Genomic DNA, 19,367 nt, shown 5'->3' on the forward strand with positions numbered 1-19,367 from the left:
TCTTCTTCTTCTTCTTCTTCTTCTTCTTCTTCTTCTTCTTCTTCTTCCTCCTCCTCCTCCTCCTCCTCCTCCTCCTCCTCTTCTTCTTCTCCTAGCATTTATTACAGACCTAATACATGCTAGGAATCTTCCTTTGAAACTATAGATAAAATCGTAAAGGAGATAAAGGAGTTACCTGCTAATATGAAATATATTTTAGTTATATACAAATAAGAAATAGTTATTTTAATTAAAGGAGGTAATATATGATCATGTATAGTATAAAAGTGTTATGGATGGGTGAGGTATGATTATTAATTGTCTGGAGTAAATGGGACATTTTAGGAGGTGATGTTTGAGGTGAATTACATGAAGAGGCCATCCATGCCACATTCAAGGAAAAGAGAATCCATAGCAGAGTGCTCAGGACTGCATATATCAACATGGGAATCATCGACATACAGCACGCATGTCAGGCATGACAATGAATGAGATCTCTTTGGCAGAGAATGTAGCTGGAGACGAGAAAAGCATCCAGGCTGACTTGACTGTTAAGCAAAAAGCAGTCGGCAAGCAAATTAGATGAGTGGGATTGGAGAGTGTTGTAGGAAGAAGGGAAAGATATGAGAAAAGATATTCCAAAAGAAGAGATCCCTTAACCATGTGGAATGCTGCTGTGAGGCTAAGATTAAGGCAGTGTTGACTTTTGATTTGGTGAGTTGAAGACTCCTGGTTTTTGATAAGTACAGTGGTTTAATTTGTGCTATTACAGTATGCTGAAGACTGTTGTATGGCATAAAAGGAAGAATAAGAGGAAGTAATGATTTAAGGCAAGTCTAAAAGGTGTTATGCCACAGGGAGAAAATGAAATGTGAGATGCTAGGTAGAAAAAGATGAAGGTCAAGAGGATTTTTTGCTTGTTTACAGCTATTCAATTGTTTTTTTAGGAAAGGAAAATGAACAGCACAGTTACATACTATGGGGAATGATCCCAGAGAATAATATTTTTTGAAGCAAAATAAAAGGGATATAACCTCTATAAAATTGTTCTTAAAAAAAAAAAAAGGGTCATGGAATCCATTGTACTTAGAGAAGGGACAGATTACAGATTAACATATTTGTTCATAACAAATCAATTAATAAACATTTCTATTTTATCAGTGAAGCATAACACGAAGGCAGTAATTGAGAGCGCATGGGTAAAATTTTAGTTAGAGAAGAGGAGGTACAAAACAGCCATTTTACAGAGTTGGGTAGTGAGCCCGCAAGAGAATTATTGGTATCATGGTATCAGTGCAGCCCCACTGTAGGTGTTCAGAAGGATTGCAAAAGATGGTTTGGTCTATGCAATATCTGGCAACTACAAATCTCTTTGTGCATTGCAATTTGAGATATACGTACAAATTTTATTTTCAATTTGTGTAATCAATACATACTGTGTGAATGCCAGTTAGGGTCCAGGCTGTGTATGAAATCATGCAAGAACTAATGAGCACTTTGTATACCTTTCCATGAGAGGGAGAGGCCAACTGAGTGATGGTCAGCTGCTATTAGAAATGTTATATAATATGGAAATAGGAGAATATTTCTATTGCTTTGCCAACCTTCTAGCAATGGTTTCCTTCTGAAGCATCCGTGCATTTTTGTTGACTGTGAAGTAAATAAATCAATTAATAAAATTACATGTGATTTATATTTTTTCTTCAATCACAATATTAAATTAATGTATACTGTGGATTATATTACCTAAATATAACTTTTATTCTTCATTATCTTCCTATATCCACAGCTTAAGTTTTTGAATATTGACCTTATTTCAAAATTTCCTAGCTAGCTACTTTATTCTTCAAAAACAACTATTGCAAACATTTTACTATTTTTTTCTTATACATATTTCTGTTGTATTGAAGTGAACTGCCAATTACTATATTTGAGTCTGCACTTGAACTCAGAATTTGGTTTGAATTACTGAAAGGAATCCATTTCATTATGTCATGAGATAAAATCAAGAACATTATTAACAACTTGTTGATTATTAAACACACACTTATTTACAAGGAATGATGGGCTTTTACTGATGGCATTTATATTTGAAATGCAATTACTTTCAAACTAGAACTTTCAAGTAGAATTGAGATAAAACATTATTTTTTCCCACTTGTCACTTTGGATTTGCAAAGTTATTATTTTTCTGCCATGCAACAATATAAGATTTATTAGACCACAAGTAATAGAATGACTGAGGTTTGGAAGGATTGAATAAATAAATGAATGGGTACCTGGGTGGACAAAAATGCTAAATAAGAGATTAGAATAGTTTAGACTGTAAATAGAAGATATCAGGAGATGTGTAATTCAGGGAAATCATTCTGAAATTATATCTGAAGAGCCAGTCTATCACATATATAATCTTCATTTCAATAATAGTTGCTAGTTTTACCTAAAACCTTATAATATCAAAAAAAAAGAAGGGGCATTTAAAATACATGTAATATGTTACTTAATACACAGTTAAGACAAAGCAGAGTTGGGTAACTTACTTTCTGCAAATCCTGTACAAAATCCTGCTAAAAGTGAAACATATTTTAGCCAGTCACATTACATGGAAAACAGCCATAATAAATGAATATTGATATTGTACACATTATGAATGATCATTAGTGTTAATATACTTTATTTGCTTATATGTTTGTGTATGTGCAAATGTAAAAGGAACATTTAAAACCTAACTTCTTTAAAATTTAGTTTCACATATTTCTGCCTAAAAAAGCGAGGATATATTGTCTAGTAAAAATATTTTCTATCCACTCTCTTTGGAGTTCTTCCAAATAAATATCCTCCACCAAATTTTTCATAGCTGTGGTCACTTAAGGCATCATTTTAATATTAGCAAGTGTCTAACATTCCTCACACTTGCAATGACCATTTATTTTTATTTTCAAAACCGGATGCTTTTGAAAATGAATGGGGATAACTAATGAATAAGAGTCTGTTTACCTTACTATTTAAGGAAGCTTATTATGGCATTTCAGATTTTAAATTCAAATATAGTAGGTTATAATGATCTCTGTAATTATTATACAATATTTTAAATTGCATTTTTTGGAGGAGCATACAGACATCAATATGACACAATATGTCATAAAGGAGAACTTTTATAGAAATATTAAATTCACCTTAATCTTTGTGTTTAAAATCTATACAAATTTTTCAGTTAATTCTCAGGAAAATAAAAATCACTAATTTTTAAAATTTATCACATTTGAAAATTAGATTCTATAAATCTCTTGCCTTTGGGCACATGTGTTGAACATAATCTTGAGACTGGGATGAACTTCTGTTCTTATTTTTCTGAATATATTATTGTTTGATTTCTTAAACACAATCTAATTTGTTTTACTTAAATTCCATGAACACAGATTATAAAAAGTAGAGGTGTCAAAAATACAGCACAAAAATAATAAAAATGACCTAGTTTTTAGGTGACTATGAACAGAAAAATAAAAAATTTGAAGAATGCTTTGCCCAGTTAAGATGACAAGTGGGAAAATATTGTCTGTTTCTTGAGTTTCATCTCGAGACTTAAGGTTGTAGAGTAATTGCAACTCAAGTATAAATGCAGCAAGAATGGGTCAGACAGTAGTGGTAGAAAAATAATTATCCTTGTACTAATAAAATTAGTTCCCAATGTGAAGCAGTGAGCAGATACACTTATAAAATTATTATGTCATGTATTTGATCACTTGATCGCCCATTCATCTGATACCTGTTTTATTGTTGCAGAAATTACAGATGCAGAGTGTGGATCACTATAATATTATTTGATCTGCATTGCTTTACAGTTGACAGTTTTACAACCCAATATCTCAATAAATTTGTTTCAGATTAATCAAAGTATACTTGTACTAAAACTGGATGTAAAAATAGCTTTTCCACTACATTTTTATCTACATTGTAAGAAAAGAACAGTTAGTCTTCTTACTATTGAATTCAAAGCCAATAAAATATAACATACTAAAGTAAATGTCATTTTGAAATCTACAGCTGAAATCTTGGCATTCAAGCACTATACTATACTGTGGCAACTGTACTTTAGCATTCCATAATAAATGTAAGCTTTAATTATAAAATGCCCTTGCCACAGGTTGCTAATTTCTCTATTGCCTACATAATATCTAAATTAGTCTGCATGTGAAAATTTTTCAATTTTTATGAGTTTTTGTTTGTATGCCTCCCGTAATCACCAGTGGATAAAGCATTCTTTGTGACACAGGGGAGGACATCATTCAATAAAGATTTGTAAGCCATGTTAAACATCTGCATGAGAATAGTTAATTCCTCAGGATAACTCCTGGTTAATAATAAAATTTACATAACTCAGCAAAGACAGAGTTACACTACCTTTACCTCAGGTTTTACTCACTGATGGCAGAATACATCTGATGTTTGGATAAATTATTATGGATGCTTTCATTAATGCTCTCAATCTTTAAATTTTTATGTAGTTTTGTACAGGTTAGCACCTTGAAACATTACAAGAATGCTTCATTTCACACACACAAAAAAATATTATCTTCTGTTAAGATGCTATTATCACACTAAAATTTTCTGTCATAAAAATGAAAAATATACCAGTAAATGAAATTTCTAGAGATGACCAAACTAACACTTTCCTTTCAAGCATGTGGTACAAGTTTACATCCTGTGTCACCTACGTCAGTGGTCCCCAACAACCAGGCCACGGACTGATACTTGTCCGTGGCCTCTTAGGAACCGGGCTGCACAGCAGGAGGTGAGCAGGAGGGAAAAGAGCTAAGCCCTATTTGTATTTACAGCCGCTCCCCGTGGCTTGCATTACCACCCTAGGTCCGCCTCCTGTCAGATCAGCGGCAGGATTAGATTTTCATAGAAGTGCAAACCCTATTGTGAACTGCACAGGTGAGGAAGCTAGGTTGCATGTTCCCCATGAAAATCTAATGCTTAATGATCTGTCACTGTTTCCCATTGCCGCCAGGTGGGACTATCTAGCTGCAGGAAACCAAGCTCAGGGTCCCCCACTGATTCCTCATTACGGTGAGTTGTGTAGTTATTTTGTTATATATTACAATGTAGTAATAGTAGAAATAAAGTGCACAATAACTGTAATGCACTTTAACCATTCCCAGACCATCGCCATGCTCACTCCCCACTCTGACCATGGAAAAACTGTCTTCCACAAAACTGGTCCCTGGTGCCAAAAATGTGAATGACCACTGACCTATATTACAATAAATTTCTGCAGAGAATGTGACTGATAAAATAAGCAAGGCCAAATACTGTGTTGAACTTATTTTTATAAAGACCTTTTGCAATGAAAAGTTGCCAAGATTCGGAAACTAGCTAGAAATACATAATTAATGTTTTAAATTTGCAATCATGAAAAGTCTCTCCAGAGTAATACAATGTCAACTATCCACACAATAATGGAACCCAAGATGATTACAGTAATAATTATATTTGTATGTTTATTATCAGAATAAGTGAACTGATACGTTACTCTAATTAAAATACGATTCTAAGAGAATTTTTTTTCTGAGTACACTTTTGTTCACTTAGAGTGGATACAAACTACAAGTCGTTTTGATTATTTGCATTTCCAAATACCACCGCCACCTCTGATCCAGCCACAGTGACCCCACTCAGGGTTGCATGCTGAACTTTGGACCCTTCATTCCCCTAGAAAAGCATTTTCTCACTCTCTGTTTGCATTCGTTGCTAATTTGATTACAAGCATCTCATTAATTTAAACTTTTCAGAGTTCCCATCATTTGGTAATTACCCAATTCTGCTTACCGGATGGTGTATTGGGGGGAAATAATAGGACTTAAGTCTGTGGCAATTCAATGTACACAATTCGTGCTACATTATTTCCATTTAATATGCTATCCTAGTGGTCATTTTATATTGTCACTGTTGTTTTAAGGTAGACTGAGTGATCAGATCTCCAGTTTTACCCAAGACAGTTCTGCTTTACTTCCATTTTTCTGTCATCATGTCCTAGAATCATTTGTCCCGGATTTTCTGCTTTTCAAAATGACTCTTATTAAGTCATTAAAATAAGCCAGAGTGAATTTTGCAAACATTTGCTTTGTACTTGTAGCTTCTTCCATGGCGTATGAGAAACAATGTGTCAGACAAATGAGCAAAACATAAACTTCTCTTAAGACTTAGTTAAATCTGAGAGAAGGACAAGGGATAACACAAGGCACTGTATGATAAAATAGTTAAACTAAGAAACTCATTAAATGATGTAAATACTGATGAAGAATATTCTTCTGGTTCTATATTTAATGTTAAAATCTTTTATAAAAAGATTTTATTAATGTGCATGTATATATTATTTGTCGTTTTTTAGAAATACCTTTTTCTAGTATAAAATGGAGGATTTAATTTTTGATTCACTAATGTAGTGAGATTCACTCTGCAAGTGTTAATGCTATCAGAATAAAATGTTCGTCAAATGAACGAAGAGAGGCAAAGAAGTTAGAAATAAATGACCTGTACCATGCTTCACGTTCTTATCAGATAATGCACCCTAAATATGCTACCCTACTTCAGCAGAGTAAGAACAATCAATCCATCCTGGGAAGAGGAACAAAAAATATGTTTAACAAATTGAAAACGAGATTTGGGCATTGAGAAAAATATAAAATTCGCCAGGCCTGAATATATGTTTTCCATAAATATTATATACATATATTTGCCCTGATTCTGGAATGTTTGCTTTTCCCCCTCTATTTTTCTTTTTTTCTGAAAGTTTTATTATTCTAATATTTATATTCTTATGTTTCTTATTATTTACCTTTCACATTTGGATCTACAATCTGTTTTAAACTGATATGTGTGAATGGTTTAAAGCAGGTGCCAAATTTTATATCCCAAAATTGGTGTTAGATAGATGGACAGATAAATGGAGATATCAAACTGACCCTATAGAATTTACCGAAAAGTTTCCCTGATGTCCATCTCTGCCACCTTCTCACGAAAGGGTTCCCTATATTTGTATAATCTTATCTCTGATTCTCTAGTTGATTCTACTAGCTATTCATTGCTTCAGGGCAAATATTATTGTCTGAACTACTGTAGTTTTGTCCTAGGCGTTTGCTCCTTATTAGTGCAACTCCTGTAGGTATTCTTCTTCAGTAAAATTGCCTTGCAGAAGTTGCAGTGTTCAGAGACCATGCCATTGCACTCCAGCCAGGGAGACAGAGTGAGACTTCCTCTCAAAAAAAAAGACGAAAACAAAACAAAGCAAACAAACAAACATAAAATGCCTTGGCCATGCTTGGTCCTTGTTTTTCCATACAAATTTTATTTATTTTTTAATTGTCTTTCCAAGTTAACCATTTATACAATCTACTAGGATTTTGATTGAGACAGCTTTTAAGCTGTGTATCTTTTTTATTTTTAAGTAGTCATCTAATTCCTAAATCCAGTATTTTCATCTGTTTACTTGTGCCATTAATTTATCTTTAGTTGTTTTACAGAGGTTATGATTTTTGTTTAAATATTCCTGAATATTTTCTTTTCATATATATTATATATTTAACTAAAATAAGTTTCATGAATATATATGCCAGCGTGTATATATATTCATATATTTTAAAAATTCACTTTTACATATCCTTTGTGTCCCTGTTGACTTGTTAAATTTATGAATTTAATATTTTTCTGTAATTATATGCATATTTTATTTGATTTTCTACCAAAAAATATTATTGACTTTAATTATTTAATTTTATTTATTATTTTCCAATATTTATTTATCTACCTGTCTATAAATGCATTAGAAATGCATGGTATTGCCTCATTACATTGTCTAGGAAGTTCAGTACAATGCTGAAAAAAATAATAGTGACAGAAAAACATTTTTTTCCTTTTATTATTGCAGAGGAAAAGTTTTAACACTTCACAATTAAGTATAATTACTGTCAAGGCTTAAAAGCATTCATTATCAGATTCAGAACATTTCCTTTCATTCTTAATTTTTAAAAAGTTTTTATTGCAAATGGAAGTGGATTTTCAGATGTATTTTATATGTTTTTGTAAATTTTTCTCCTTACATATATAAAAAATTGAAATATATTTTCCATGGAAATACAATTTTAAAAGTTTCAAGAGGATACAGATATGGCCTTTATAAACAATGGTTCTTATGTAGAATAGTAGCCATAATATTTTAGAGCACAACAGCAATTCATAGTGATGAGTGGGTTGTTTTTAGGACATGGGATGACCGGGGATGGGAGCCACATTTCTCATCAACCAGAGTCAGTGATTCTGACAGTAAACAGTAATCAGGACATGAACGGAAGTAATTACGTAAGCCTAGAAATCCTCCAGTACTCGAAAAGAGCATTGTGGTGGTATTCATTATGACTCAAACATGACACAGTGCTGATATTACAGACAAATACTGAAATGCTTACATATGTTCTTATAAAAATTATGTAGGAATTAAACATTCGTTGTCTAAACCAACAAGTATTGGTTAACCTATATTTAACTAGGAAAGGAGCACTATAAGACAATTGATCATTTCCACTGAAAGACACTTTATTGGTTTCACAGTAATGTTTTCAATTTTATGTGGACTATAATCTAATTCCTAACTACAGGTGAATGTACAAATTGATTTGCTTACAAATAACCAGTCTTCATAAAAATATAAATATTTACTATTGTGTTAAATATTTTTATATTGCTGTCTGCTTTTATATTATTATGATGATCTATTTATGTTACTTGACTATTTCTTGAAGATTTCTGCAGAATATAAGTTACTGATTAGGAAAACATACAGGCTTAATTCTCTTTTTTAAAAAAAGAAACTAAGAGGATTTAAAATTGCTTAAACTCTATTTTATAAATCATGGTGTCAATAATAACTGAAAGAGAAAAAAGAAAGTAGGAAATAGCTAAATAAAATAAAATGAAGATAATTAGGTCCTGTAAAAATCAAACATTGCTAAGATCCATCTAAATTTTACAGCCAGCATTTCCAAAGCATCAGTAAAAATTAAGAGAAAAACTACAAGCACTAAATATTTGGAAATACTGCTGCATATATTTGCCCTCTTAATTTATATATATATGTTATATATAATATATTATATCAAATTATATATAGCAAAGTATATCTAATATATATAACAAAGTCCTTTGGTAAGGATTATCAATTATATATAATATATAAAGCAAAAAATAATTATGTGTAATATATAATTTATAAATTATATATATAAATGAAGAGGGCAAATACATATATACACACACATATATATGTATTAGATACAGATATATAATTAGTTACAGATATATGTCTGTTGGCCAGGCTGGAGTGCAATGGCGCGATCTCTGAATGCTGCAATCTCTGCAAGGCAATTTTATTGAAGAAGAATACCTACAGGAGTTGCTCTAATAAGGAGCAAAGGCCTAGGACAAAACTACAGTAGTTCAGAGAATAATATTTGCCCTGCAGCAATGAATAGCTAGTGGAGCCAACTAGAGAATCAGAGAGAAGATTATACAAATATAAGGAACATATGTGTGTGTGTGTGTGTGTGTATGCACATTTGTGTATATATACGTGTGTATATATATACACACATACACAATTACTTAAATCTACATGTATATATATATGCCTCTATAAACACATAAACATCTTCTCACACACACACAAATGTAAGGAGTGAATCACTTAATACTCATTGATAGTCCTTACCAAAAAGTAAACATTTCTAAAACATTGTTGAGTTCATCCAATTCCATAGCCTTGGTTCTTTTAAAATGCCGCAAGGTTCATAAGAAAGAATAGTAAATATTTCCCCAGAAATTAAAATCCCCATCAAATTCATATGTAATTGGTATTCTGGATATTTATAATATCACAGTTTTTATCCACTAAAATTTCTAAGACTTTGACCTTTTAGATTTTCTACACACTCAGAGAAATTATTTTGTGTAATCTATTAACAGGCTACATTAGATTCCCCACTTAGCAGAGAACAAGAGAAAAATATTGAAGAACTATCTTTTGGTTACAGGTAAATGAAGCATCAGTAAAAAAATGTTCACCTGCCTTTGGGAGGCCGAGATGGGCAGATCACGAGGTCAGGAGATTGAGACCATCCTGGCTAACACGGTCTCTAAACCCCGTCCCTACTAAAAAATACAAAAAAAAAATAGCCGGGCGAGGTGGCGTGTGCCTGTAGTCCCAGCTACTCGGGAGGCTGAGGCAGGAGAATGGCGGGAACCCGGGAGGCAGAGCTTGCAGTGAGCTGAGATCCGGCCACTGCACTCCAGCCCGGGCGGTAGAGTGAGACTCCGTCTCAAAAAAAAAAAAAAAAAAAAAAATGTTCACCTGCTCTGGCATGTCACTGCCTCTTTACTCTCTATGGGTCAGATCAAGAGGAGACCTGAGAGAACAGGTGTACAGTAGGTTACTGAGCAGGCACAATAATCCAAGTATGTGTAAGGAGTACACATTGATATCAGATAAAAAGGGAAATCAAGAGAAATGAGAGTTTTTTCCATGTCTTTGCTATTGTGAATAAGTCTGCCGTGAACATGGGAGTGCAGATATATTTACTAGTGGTGTATTTCATTTTCTTTAAATAAATACCCAGTAGAGGGATTGCTGGGTGATATTACAGTTCTGGGATTGCTGGGTGATATAATAGTTCTATTGGTAATTTCTTTAGGAACCTCCATATTGTTTTCCATTATGGCTACATGAATCTACATTCTCACAGTGCACAAGTGTTCCCTTTTCTCTATACTCTCACCAACACTTGCTATCTCTTGTCTTTTTAATAATAAACATCCTAAGAAGTGTGAAGTGATATTTCATAGTGGTTTTTATTTGCGTTTTCATGATGACTAGTGATGTTGAGAACCCATTCATATAACCATTGGCCATTTATTTGTATGTGTCTTCATTAGAGATATGGCTATTCAGGTTCTTTGCCAATTATTTAATCTGGTTATTTGACTTTTTGCTATTGAGTTGTATGAGTTCTTTTAAATAAATCCTTATCAGAGAGAGGAATAAATAAAGAAACTGTGTTATATATTTATAAAGGAATATTATTAAGTATTGTCAAAGAAGAAAATCTTGCCATTTGCCACAACATGGATGAGTCTGGGGGGCATTATGCTAAGTGAAATAAGCCAGACGCAGAATAAAAATATTGTAGGATCTTACTTATATGTGGAATCTTTAAAAAAGTTCAATGTACAAAGATAGAGAATAAAATATCACGTCGGGGGTATGAGGAGGGAGGAAATGGAGAGATGTAAGTCAAAGAATACAAGGTAACAGATATGTAAGATAAACAAATCTAGAAATCTAATATACAACATGAGGACTATAGTTAATAATCTTGTATTATATTTGAGATTTGCGATGCGTGAGTAGATTATACTTGCTCTTCCCATGCACACACAAAAATGAGTAACTTTGTGAGATGATGGATATAATTTGCTTCACTGTAGTAACCATATTAATATCTATATGCATAACATATTGCATACCTTAAATATATATAATAAAATTTTTTTATAGAAAAAGTGTGCTAAAAAACTGGACTGGAAAAAAGAACCTCACTGTATGACTTATTTCTGTCATCAAAGTGTGAGGTCATCTTTTGTGAGTCATTGCATTTTCTGGACTTCTTTGTTCTCATTTGTATAGTACTAGCTTAAGGGCTCTAAAGACTTATATTTCTAAAATGTATTTTAATCAACTCTAAAAATGTTATGATTTTGATGATGGTGTCTGAAACCAAAGATAGGAAATACAGTTCTAGAAACCAGGCATGGGAACCCCTTATGGAAAGAAATGATAGAGGATTATAATGAGGAAATGTGGCAGAAGTAAGTGGATTGGTGCATAGAAGGATAGCTAAAGGAACAAGTCTTGCCAAATACAGATCAATGAAAGTGATGGTCCCTATGAACTATTTTGTTAGAACAACTTTTCAAAATTACTAAATAAATTCACTTTAAAATATCTGAAACTAGTAAGTGTCTACAAGTCGAGTGGTTGAAGGAATTGAATAAGTTTTGGAAAAGAGAGGCAAAGAGTTTTCTTCTCATGCATTTTATTGTTCTTGATTTTGAATCAAATACAAGTATTACCCATTAAAATTATATGAATAAGAAGGAATTCTACTTCAATGAAATATGCTGTATGATATTAAAACAAATGTTAAACAGCATTATAAAATGTTAAGACAAAACAGCAAAGCATACATACTATTTAGGACCACAGTGAAAGCTTCATGTTAGTGAAGTATAGAATGGATTCCTATTAGAGTGTATCAGTTTATAAAATTGGGCTGTGATGAGAAAATTCATGATGCCAGCTATAAACAAAACCACAGAAACTATTTGATTTTGTGTCATTCATGTTGCCATTCTTATTGACACAGTACATAGTGTTTCAACAAATACATATTTCCAACAAGATCCATGACATTCAATTCCATGTTTACAGAAAGATACTTTGAAAGCTCAATATTTTTACATAAATATGTATATATTTTAAATCTGAGCACTAGACTGGGCACGGTGGCTCAAACCTGTAATCCCAGCACTTTGGGAGGCTGAGACGGGCGGATCACGAGGTCAGGAGATCGAGACCATCCTGGCTAACAAGGTGAAATCCCGTCTCTACTAAAAAAAAAAAAAAAAAAAAAATATGAAAAACTAGCTGGGCGAGGTGGCAGGCACCTGTAGTCCCCGCTACTTGGGAGGCTGAGGCAGGAGAATGGCATAAACCCAGGAGGCAGAGCTTGCAGTGAGCTGAGATCTGGTCACTGCACTCCAGCCTGGGTGACAGAGTGAGACTCCGTCTCAAAAAAAAAAAAAAAAAAAAAAAATCTGAGCACTAATTTTAAATGTATAAATAATTATTCCATATGATTTCATTTCTTGTTACTGAATTTTAATGAGAATGCTTATGTTATCAATATCTGCAAGGTTTTACTTTGCTTTTTAAAAAACTCATCAAAGCAAGTAGGTATATTAGAGAAGAGAATTAAAGGAGGTAAATAATCATGCCCATCCTCATCCTCAACTGGATCCTCTTTCAAACTCAATTCAATAATCGTTGTAAATATTTATCAACCTTCTCCAATTTGTTTAAGGTACATGCTACACTATATTTTTTGGTGAAAAGCATTTCCAAGTTCCTTTTAATTTCTCCACTAATAATACACCTTGGAAAAGTTTATGATTTACAAATTACACATTACAGTGAATTGTTTAATAGCTACATTTTATTAGGCCACCAATCTATATGTTGAAAATTCCATATCGCATATGGGGATTAGGAATATTTTATATTAAAAGTTATATTCTTTTGCTTGAAAAAAAATAAAAAACAACAAAAAAATACATTACTTTTACAATTAAGAACAAGGAGGTGAATTGAGCTTTCATTTTGTAACAACGTCTTGCTTGGTAAAGAAAGACCGCTTCATAGAACTGAATCCATCCTGAATAAGACCACAGTCTTAATTTACTGTATTATGTTCTCTTTAGGAACATTAGTCATCCAGGTGACAGCAAGTGATGCTGATGACCCTTCAAGTGGTAATAATGCTCGTCTCCTCTACAGCTTATTACAAGGCCAGCCATATTTTTCTGTTGAACCAACAACAGGTATTTGTGAATGAAACAAGCAAAGTTTAACATGATTCTAAAGAAGGCAATTGTCAGCAAAAATTATCTGCTTAGAAACATGTTTCACAGTAGACCTGATATGCCAATACATAAAAAGATTGCAATTCCTAAGCATTTAATTACTTTTAGTCTTTTAGCTGATATTTCTAAGGTTAGGAAATTGGATTTTCCATGTCCGTAGCACAAATTACTTGCATATGTGGTATAAATCATATGTAAGGATTCCTTTAAGTGAATTAGAAAAAGAGACAAGCAACCCAATTTAGAAATAGAGGGAAAAGGCTTTTATAAGCAGTTGACAAAGAACAATATACAAAAGCCAGTAAGCATATTAAAAATGCTCAGCCTCATTAGTCATCAGGGAATACAAACTAAAACCACAATGAAATACAGCTGCATACCCCTACAGAATGACTGAGATTAAGCCTGAATATGAGGCTAAGTGTACAAATTGTTATGAGACATTCACCTGAAAATAATTCTGTATTTTATGTATTTCTGATTTACATGAATACAATATTTGATTCTTTTTCTGCATTGCTTTACCAATTTGCATTAATCAATTAAATATAAAATAAGTAGAACACAGGCTTTTATCTTTTCTTTAAATAATCATATGACCCTAATTCATTAAACAAATATTAATTGTTGTGTTCAAAACAAATATTAAGCCCATATAATTTTTTTCCCTTTAGGAGTTTATAGTCTCCATTGATTTTAAAAAAAGTATATAACTAATCATCCAAGAATGTGAGAAGTGCCAAAGAAGTAAAATTCTATGGTTTTTAATACAAGGAAAATATTATTTCCAGCTTATATCAAAACCTTTAAAGAATTAAAGTATTTTGTTCGATCTTTAAACATTTCTTATTTATTCACTCAGTAAATACTGAATGTCTCAGCCTTTTTCAGTTAAGGTTTCTTTAGAGAATCTGATCCTAAAAAATATTATTTGAGTGACTGTGTTCTTAATTCTCTCAAGAATGTACATGGCCTTTATTTTTTAAGATGCATGGAAGGAAAATTATTGTATTATATGCAAGGAATGCCTCAAAACATTAGACTTTAATTCCCTCCCACATTCAGGTCTCAAAAGGCTGAGTATATACCAAGTGTTATACAACTTGCTAGATTTATAAAGGTACAAAGTTGCAAAATTTAAAATGATATATAATAGTAACAAAAACAAGATACACTCATGGGCTCTTCTTTCTTGGAACTTACAGATAGATATGAAACATGAATAGTGATACACACATACATTCCACTGTGGGTAATTATGAAGTAAAACCAAAAAGTTCCAGTGGGAGAAAACAAGTGAGGCTGACTTTATATTTTGTGGTCAAGGCAGAATGCACTGAAATCAGAATTTTGGCTGAGCCTGTAGACAAGGAAGGGAAAGCGGAAGATGATTCCAAGGCATGGGAAAAATTAGGGAAATTCCTGAGGTGGGAAAGAGTTGAAACTCTTAGAATAACAGCACGCCAGGGTGGAGAAACACAGCAGAGAGAAGAAAGGGAGGTGTCTAGAGTACAAACACACGCTGGGGCATACCGGGCCTTCGTGACCATGTTTTCTTTCCACCTTGCACATTGACTTTTAAAACATACTGCGTAGGTTAGTTACACTGTAACTTGCATTGCTGGAGAAGAGTTGGTATGGACGACAACAAACATGGATCAAATTACTGAAAGCATAAGTTCTGAAGTGCGTAAGATCTAGAAATACATATTCTTTATTCAATCTAAAGGCTGAGAGGAAAAGTTGAAAGCTAAGTAGGCGCAGTTAATGAGGGACAAAGACTCCTACGTCCCTCTCCCTTGAGTCACATACAGGGAGATGCTAGCAGCACTTGCGCAACATATTCAATGCTTTCCATTGGGATTCAGATAATTGGTTACATGTGTGAAACACTTCAGTCCGCAACTAAAATCCCCTCGTGTTATGGTCTCATTTATCTTTTAAAAATACATATAACCATTTTTTTAAACAATTATATTACATTAAATTTAATCCAATGTATCAAAAATACTACCATTGCAACAAATAATCAATACAGAACTATGGAGATAGTTCACATTTTTTGTTCTCAGTCTTTGAAATCAGGTGTGCCTTTTATACTCATATGTCAATTTTTTTTCACAAATTCATTTTGTTTTTTTAAATTTACTTTTATTTTAGGCTCAGGGAGTAAATGTGCAAGTTTGTTATGTGGGTAAATTCTGTGATGCTGAGGGTTGGGGTACTAATGATCCCGTCACAGACAGGTAGTGAATATACTGCCCGATCAGAAGTTTTTCAACTATCTCCCTCCCTCCTTCCTTCCCCTCTCTAGTAGACCTGAGTGTCTATTGTTTCCATCTCTATGTCCATGAATATCACGATTTTTATTGAATAGTTTGTCCGTGATATATTTGAGTATTGGCTATTATCTATTTTTTGTGAATGTCTATGTGTTTCCCAAATCTTTAGAAATGTTTAGCCGTCTCCTATGAACCTGTCTTAAGACTTTCTTAGGTTCTTCTCAGTGATAATTAATTTATACTAAATAATCTTATAGAAGTTAAGCATTTATTGCAATATTTATCATTAATTATCTTGAGTTTGAATATATCATATACGTGTATGTACACACACACACACACAGACACATACACGCATATAAAATAACTGTGGGTCAGCAACCAGGTTTTCTTCAGATCTCATAATTCTAAGCAGACTTCAAAATAATAAGGGCATGATACTTATTTCCTAAATTTGGTATTGTAATTTACAAATTTATCAATAATATACTAACTTCAGAGTTTTGGGGACAAAGCCGATATTATGTTAGAGAAGATAGCAGAAAATAGTGTAAAGTAAAAAACAAGATATTCTTTTTTTCTACCTGTGGATTATCTTAACATAGTATTTTATTAAGGGCCTACCAGTGTTCCTAGTATTGTGATGATCACTCTAGACTCCAGGCAGTGTTGACATTTAATTTATTATTATTATTTTTCTCCAGGGAAGTCTCTGTCACATTGTAGTGGTTCAACATATAGCAAAATAATGTATAATGCAATGGTTAAGAAACTAACTAGAACTTTATCATGCTTAATAATGAAATAATTGGAATTTTATTACATTTTTAAAGGAGTCATAAGAATATCTTCTAAAATGGATAGAGAACTGCAAGATGAGTATTGGGTGATCATTCAAGCCAAGGACATGATTGGTCAGCCAGGAGCGTTGTCTGGAACAACGAGTGTGTTAATTAAACTTTCAGATGTTAATGACAATAAACCTATATTTAAAGAAAGTAAGTAAAAAGCATTCTAAATCTTCATTATAATATAAATATAAGTGTGTTAAATATAAGTAGATTTTATTGTTTTCATTCTAAAAATACTACATTAACACTGAAATTATATAAAATAAATTTGCCAATTGTTCTGGTATGATTATTCTAATTCATGTTGAAAGTTAAATATAAATGAAAGAATAATGTGTTGGTTTCTATTCCTGCTGTAATAAATTGCCACAAACTTCACAGCCTGAATTGATGACCTCCACAATTCTGATAGCTCCTGTCTTTCAACATTCTGTGAGCAAATGCACATGCACACAACACACACATACACATACACACCCACACACATACCCTCTTCCTTCCCTGCATAAAGAATTGAAGCTACGTTTCTTTTTCTCAGAGTGAAAATTTAATTATCTGCAGATGCTGTTGTCTCTGCCTTAGAAAATATCCAAAACATGAACACTTCTCACCAACTACATCTCTAGCACCTTGGCTCATGCCACCATCTTATTTTGTCTCTATTAGTGCAATAGGCTCTCATCTAGTCTCTCTGCTTACACTATTGTTCTCCTTTAGTTTATTTTCATCACAGCTTTATAATCTTGTTAAAATGCACATCTGATCATATCACTTGAAGGTCTTCCCATCTCCCCCACAGATATAAAAGTCCTTAGGTTTAGTATCACCTAAATAGTCCTAATGGTCTGAAGTAATCTGCCATTGTCCAGTCCTGTCTCATTACCTCTTGAAACCTTAGTGTTTCTATCTGCCCCTTTGCTTACTAAGAAGCCAACATCAGGCAACTGTCCTCCTCTCTTTTCCCAGAACACTCCAGACTCGTTGGCTTTTCCTCTTCTTGAAATTATTTTTCCCCAGATATTCATTTCCTTTCTTCAATTCTTATCCAAAAGTCAAATCTACAGTGAATACTTTATACCTTATCATTAATTTTAAACTATTCCATCAGAATACTACCTTCATATATACCAGTAGCTCTTATTTATTGTCTGTTTTATCATCAAAATTATGAGCTGATGGTGGCAGCTTTTATATATATAGTCACCTGTTCTAGCCCCAGTCTCTAGGACAGGGCCTTGTAAAAATTGTGTTCAAAAAATAATTTTTGAAAGTATGGAAAATTGTATAGACAAAATATTGACTGAGGAAAATACTTCCGTTCTTTTTCATTTTGAAGGCCAACAGTTTAATATCAACTCAATAACATTTAAGTTTGAAACATTCGCTTTCATGTTCATGGCAATGTCATTGTTTTCTGCAGATTAATGTCTTAGTGATTTTTAATTTTCCAATAGCATAGACAATTCTTTTAATTTTTCTATAATGTAAAAAGCACTACTACATAGTCAATCTTCAACATCTGCTCTAAAATGTAGTAAAATATTAACACTTTAAAAATAACATTTATCCCACTTAAAAATTAAAGTCTCAAGTGCAATCTTTGAAGTGACTGCCTCCTCCATGCTTCTAAAGGAATTAGGAATCCCTTTAAAGAAGAATTTTATTATATGTGCATCTTTTTTAGAATTCTAAGGAGTTTCATTTTTTTTAAATATTGCATGTTTGCTGATGCCGCTTGACACGAATAATGTCATATATTGACATGGATGAAAATGCAATTGCAAATAATAATTTAAAAATAGTGTAGTTCTATATCAGTTTTATTCAAATTACTCCTGAAAAATAAAATTTAAAAATTCCCAGCAATTTATAGTTATATTTATGTTTTTAAAATACATCTGCAACTATTTTCTCAGGACCAAATCAACTAAATCATCTTTGACTACAAAATATTTTTTCTATTACATTGATTTACCAACTCTTTTCAATCTGTATGTCCTTGCATTTCCTCTATGGCTAATGTAATGCAGGCTCAGACCCTCAGAAGCTCTCAGAATCAAACTGTTTTTCTTGGAGCTCAGCTCTTTGCATGCAGACTCTCCCACCTTTATTCCCCATGTATATTCATTCAGTAACTTCAGGTATCAGGAACGTTAGAGTAAAATTGAAAGTTATTTCTGTCCAATTTAATTTAGTATGGTTGAAGGTTACAATAAAAAATAAAACATGAACACTGAGGAGACACACATGTAAATAGAAGTAATATTGGTGATAGACTTTCCTAAGATATATTTGAGAGATGATGATAGATGCTCAAATGAGATATTAGAAAGTATTTCTATTTCAAAAAAAAGGGAAAGAGACTATATATGGGGGCAGAGAGAGAGGAAGGTAGAAGGAAGGAGGGAAGGAAGGAAGGAAAGAGGGAAGGAAAGAAGAAGGAAGGAAGGAAAGAAAAGGAAGGAAGGAAGGAAGGAAGGAAGGAAGGAAGGAAGGAAGGAAG

At 32.7% G+C, this 19,367-nt stretch overlaps 1 protein-coding gene across 3 annotated transcripts in view; it reads left to right on the forward strand.

Moving 5' to 3' along the window:
• The window catches only part of CDH19 (cadherin 19), a 98,052-nt gene that overhangs the window by 36,644 nt on the left and 42,041 nt on the right, over positions 1 to 19,367 (forward strand). For all 3 annotated transcript variants that reach the window (XR_002734144.2, XM_023224172.1, XM_026448227.1), the window contains 2 exons: positions 13,570 to 13,689; positions 16,847 to 17,011. Coding sequence is in view for 2 of the 3 variants with exons in the window: in XM_023224172.1 (XP_023079940.1) it covers positions 13,570 to 13,689; positions 16,847 to 17,011 (285 nt within the window). In the remaining variant the exon portion in view is untranslated. The remainder of the gene's footprint in view (positions 1 to 13,569; positions 13,690 to 16,846; positions 17,012 to 19,367) is intronic.

Source organism: Piliocolobus tephrosceles, chromosome 18, assembly GCF_002776525.5.
Source record: "Piliocolobus tephrosceles isolate RC106 chromosome 18, ASM277652v3, whole genome shotgun sequence".
Lineage (NCBI taxonomy): Eukaryota > Metazoa > Chordata > Mammalia > Primates > Cercopithecidae > Piliocolobus > Piliocolobus tephrosceles.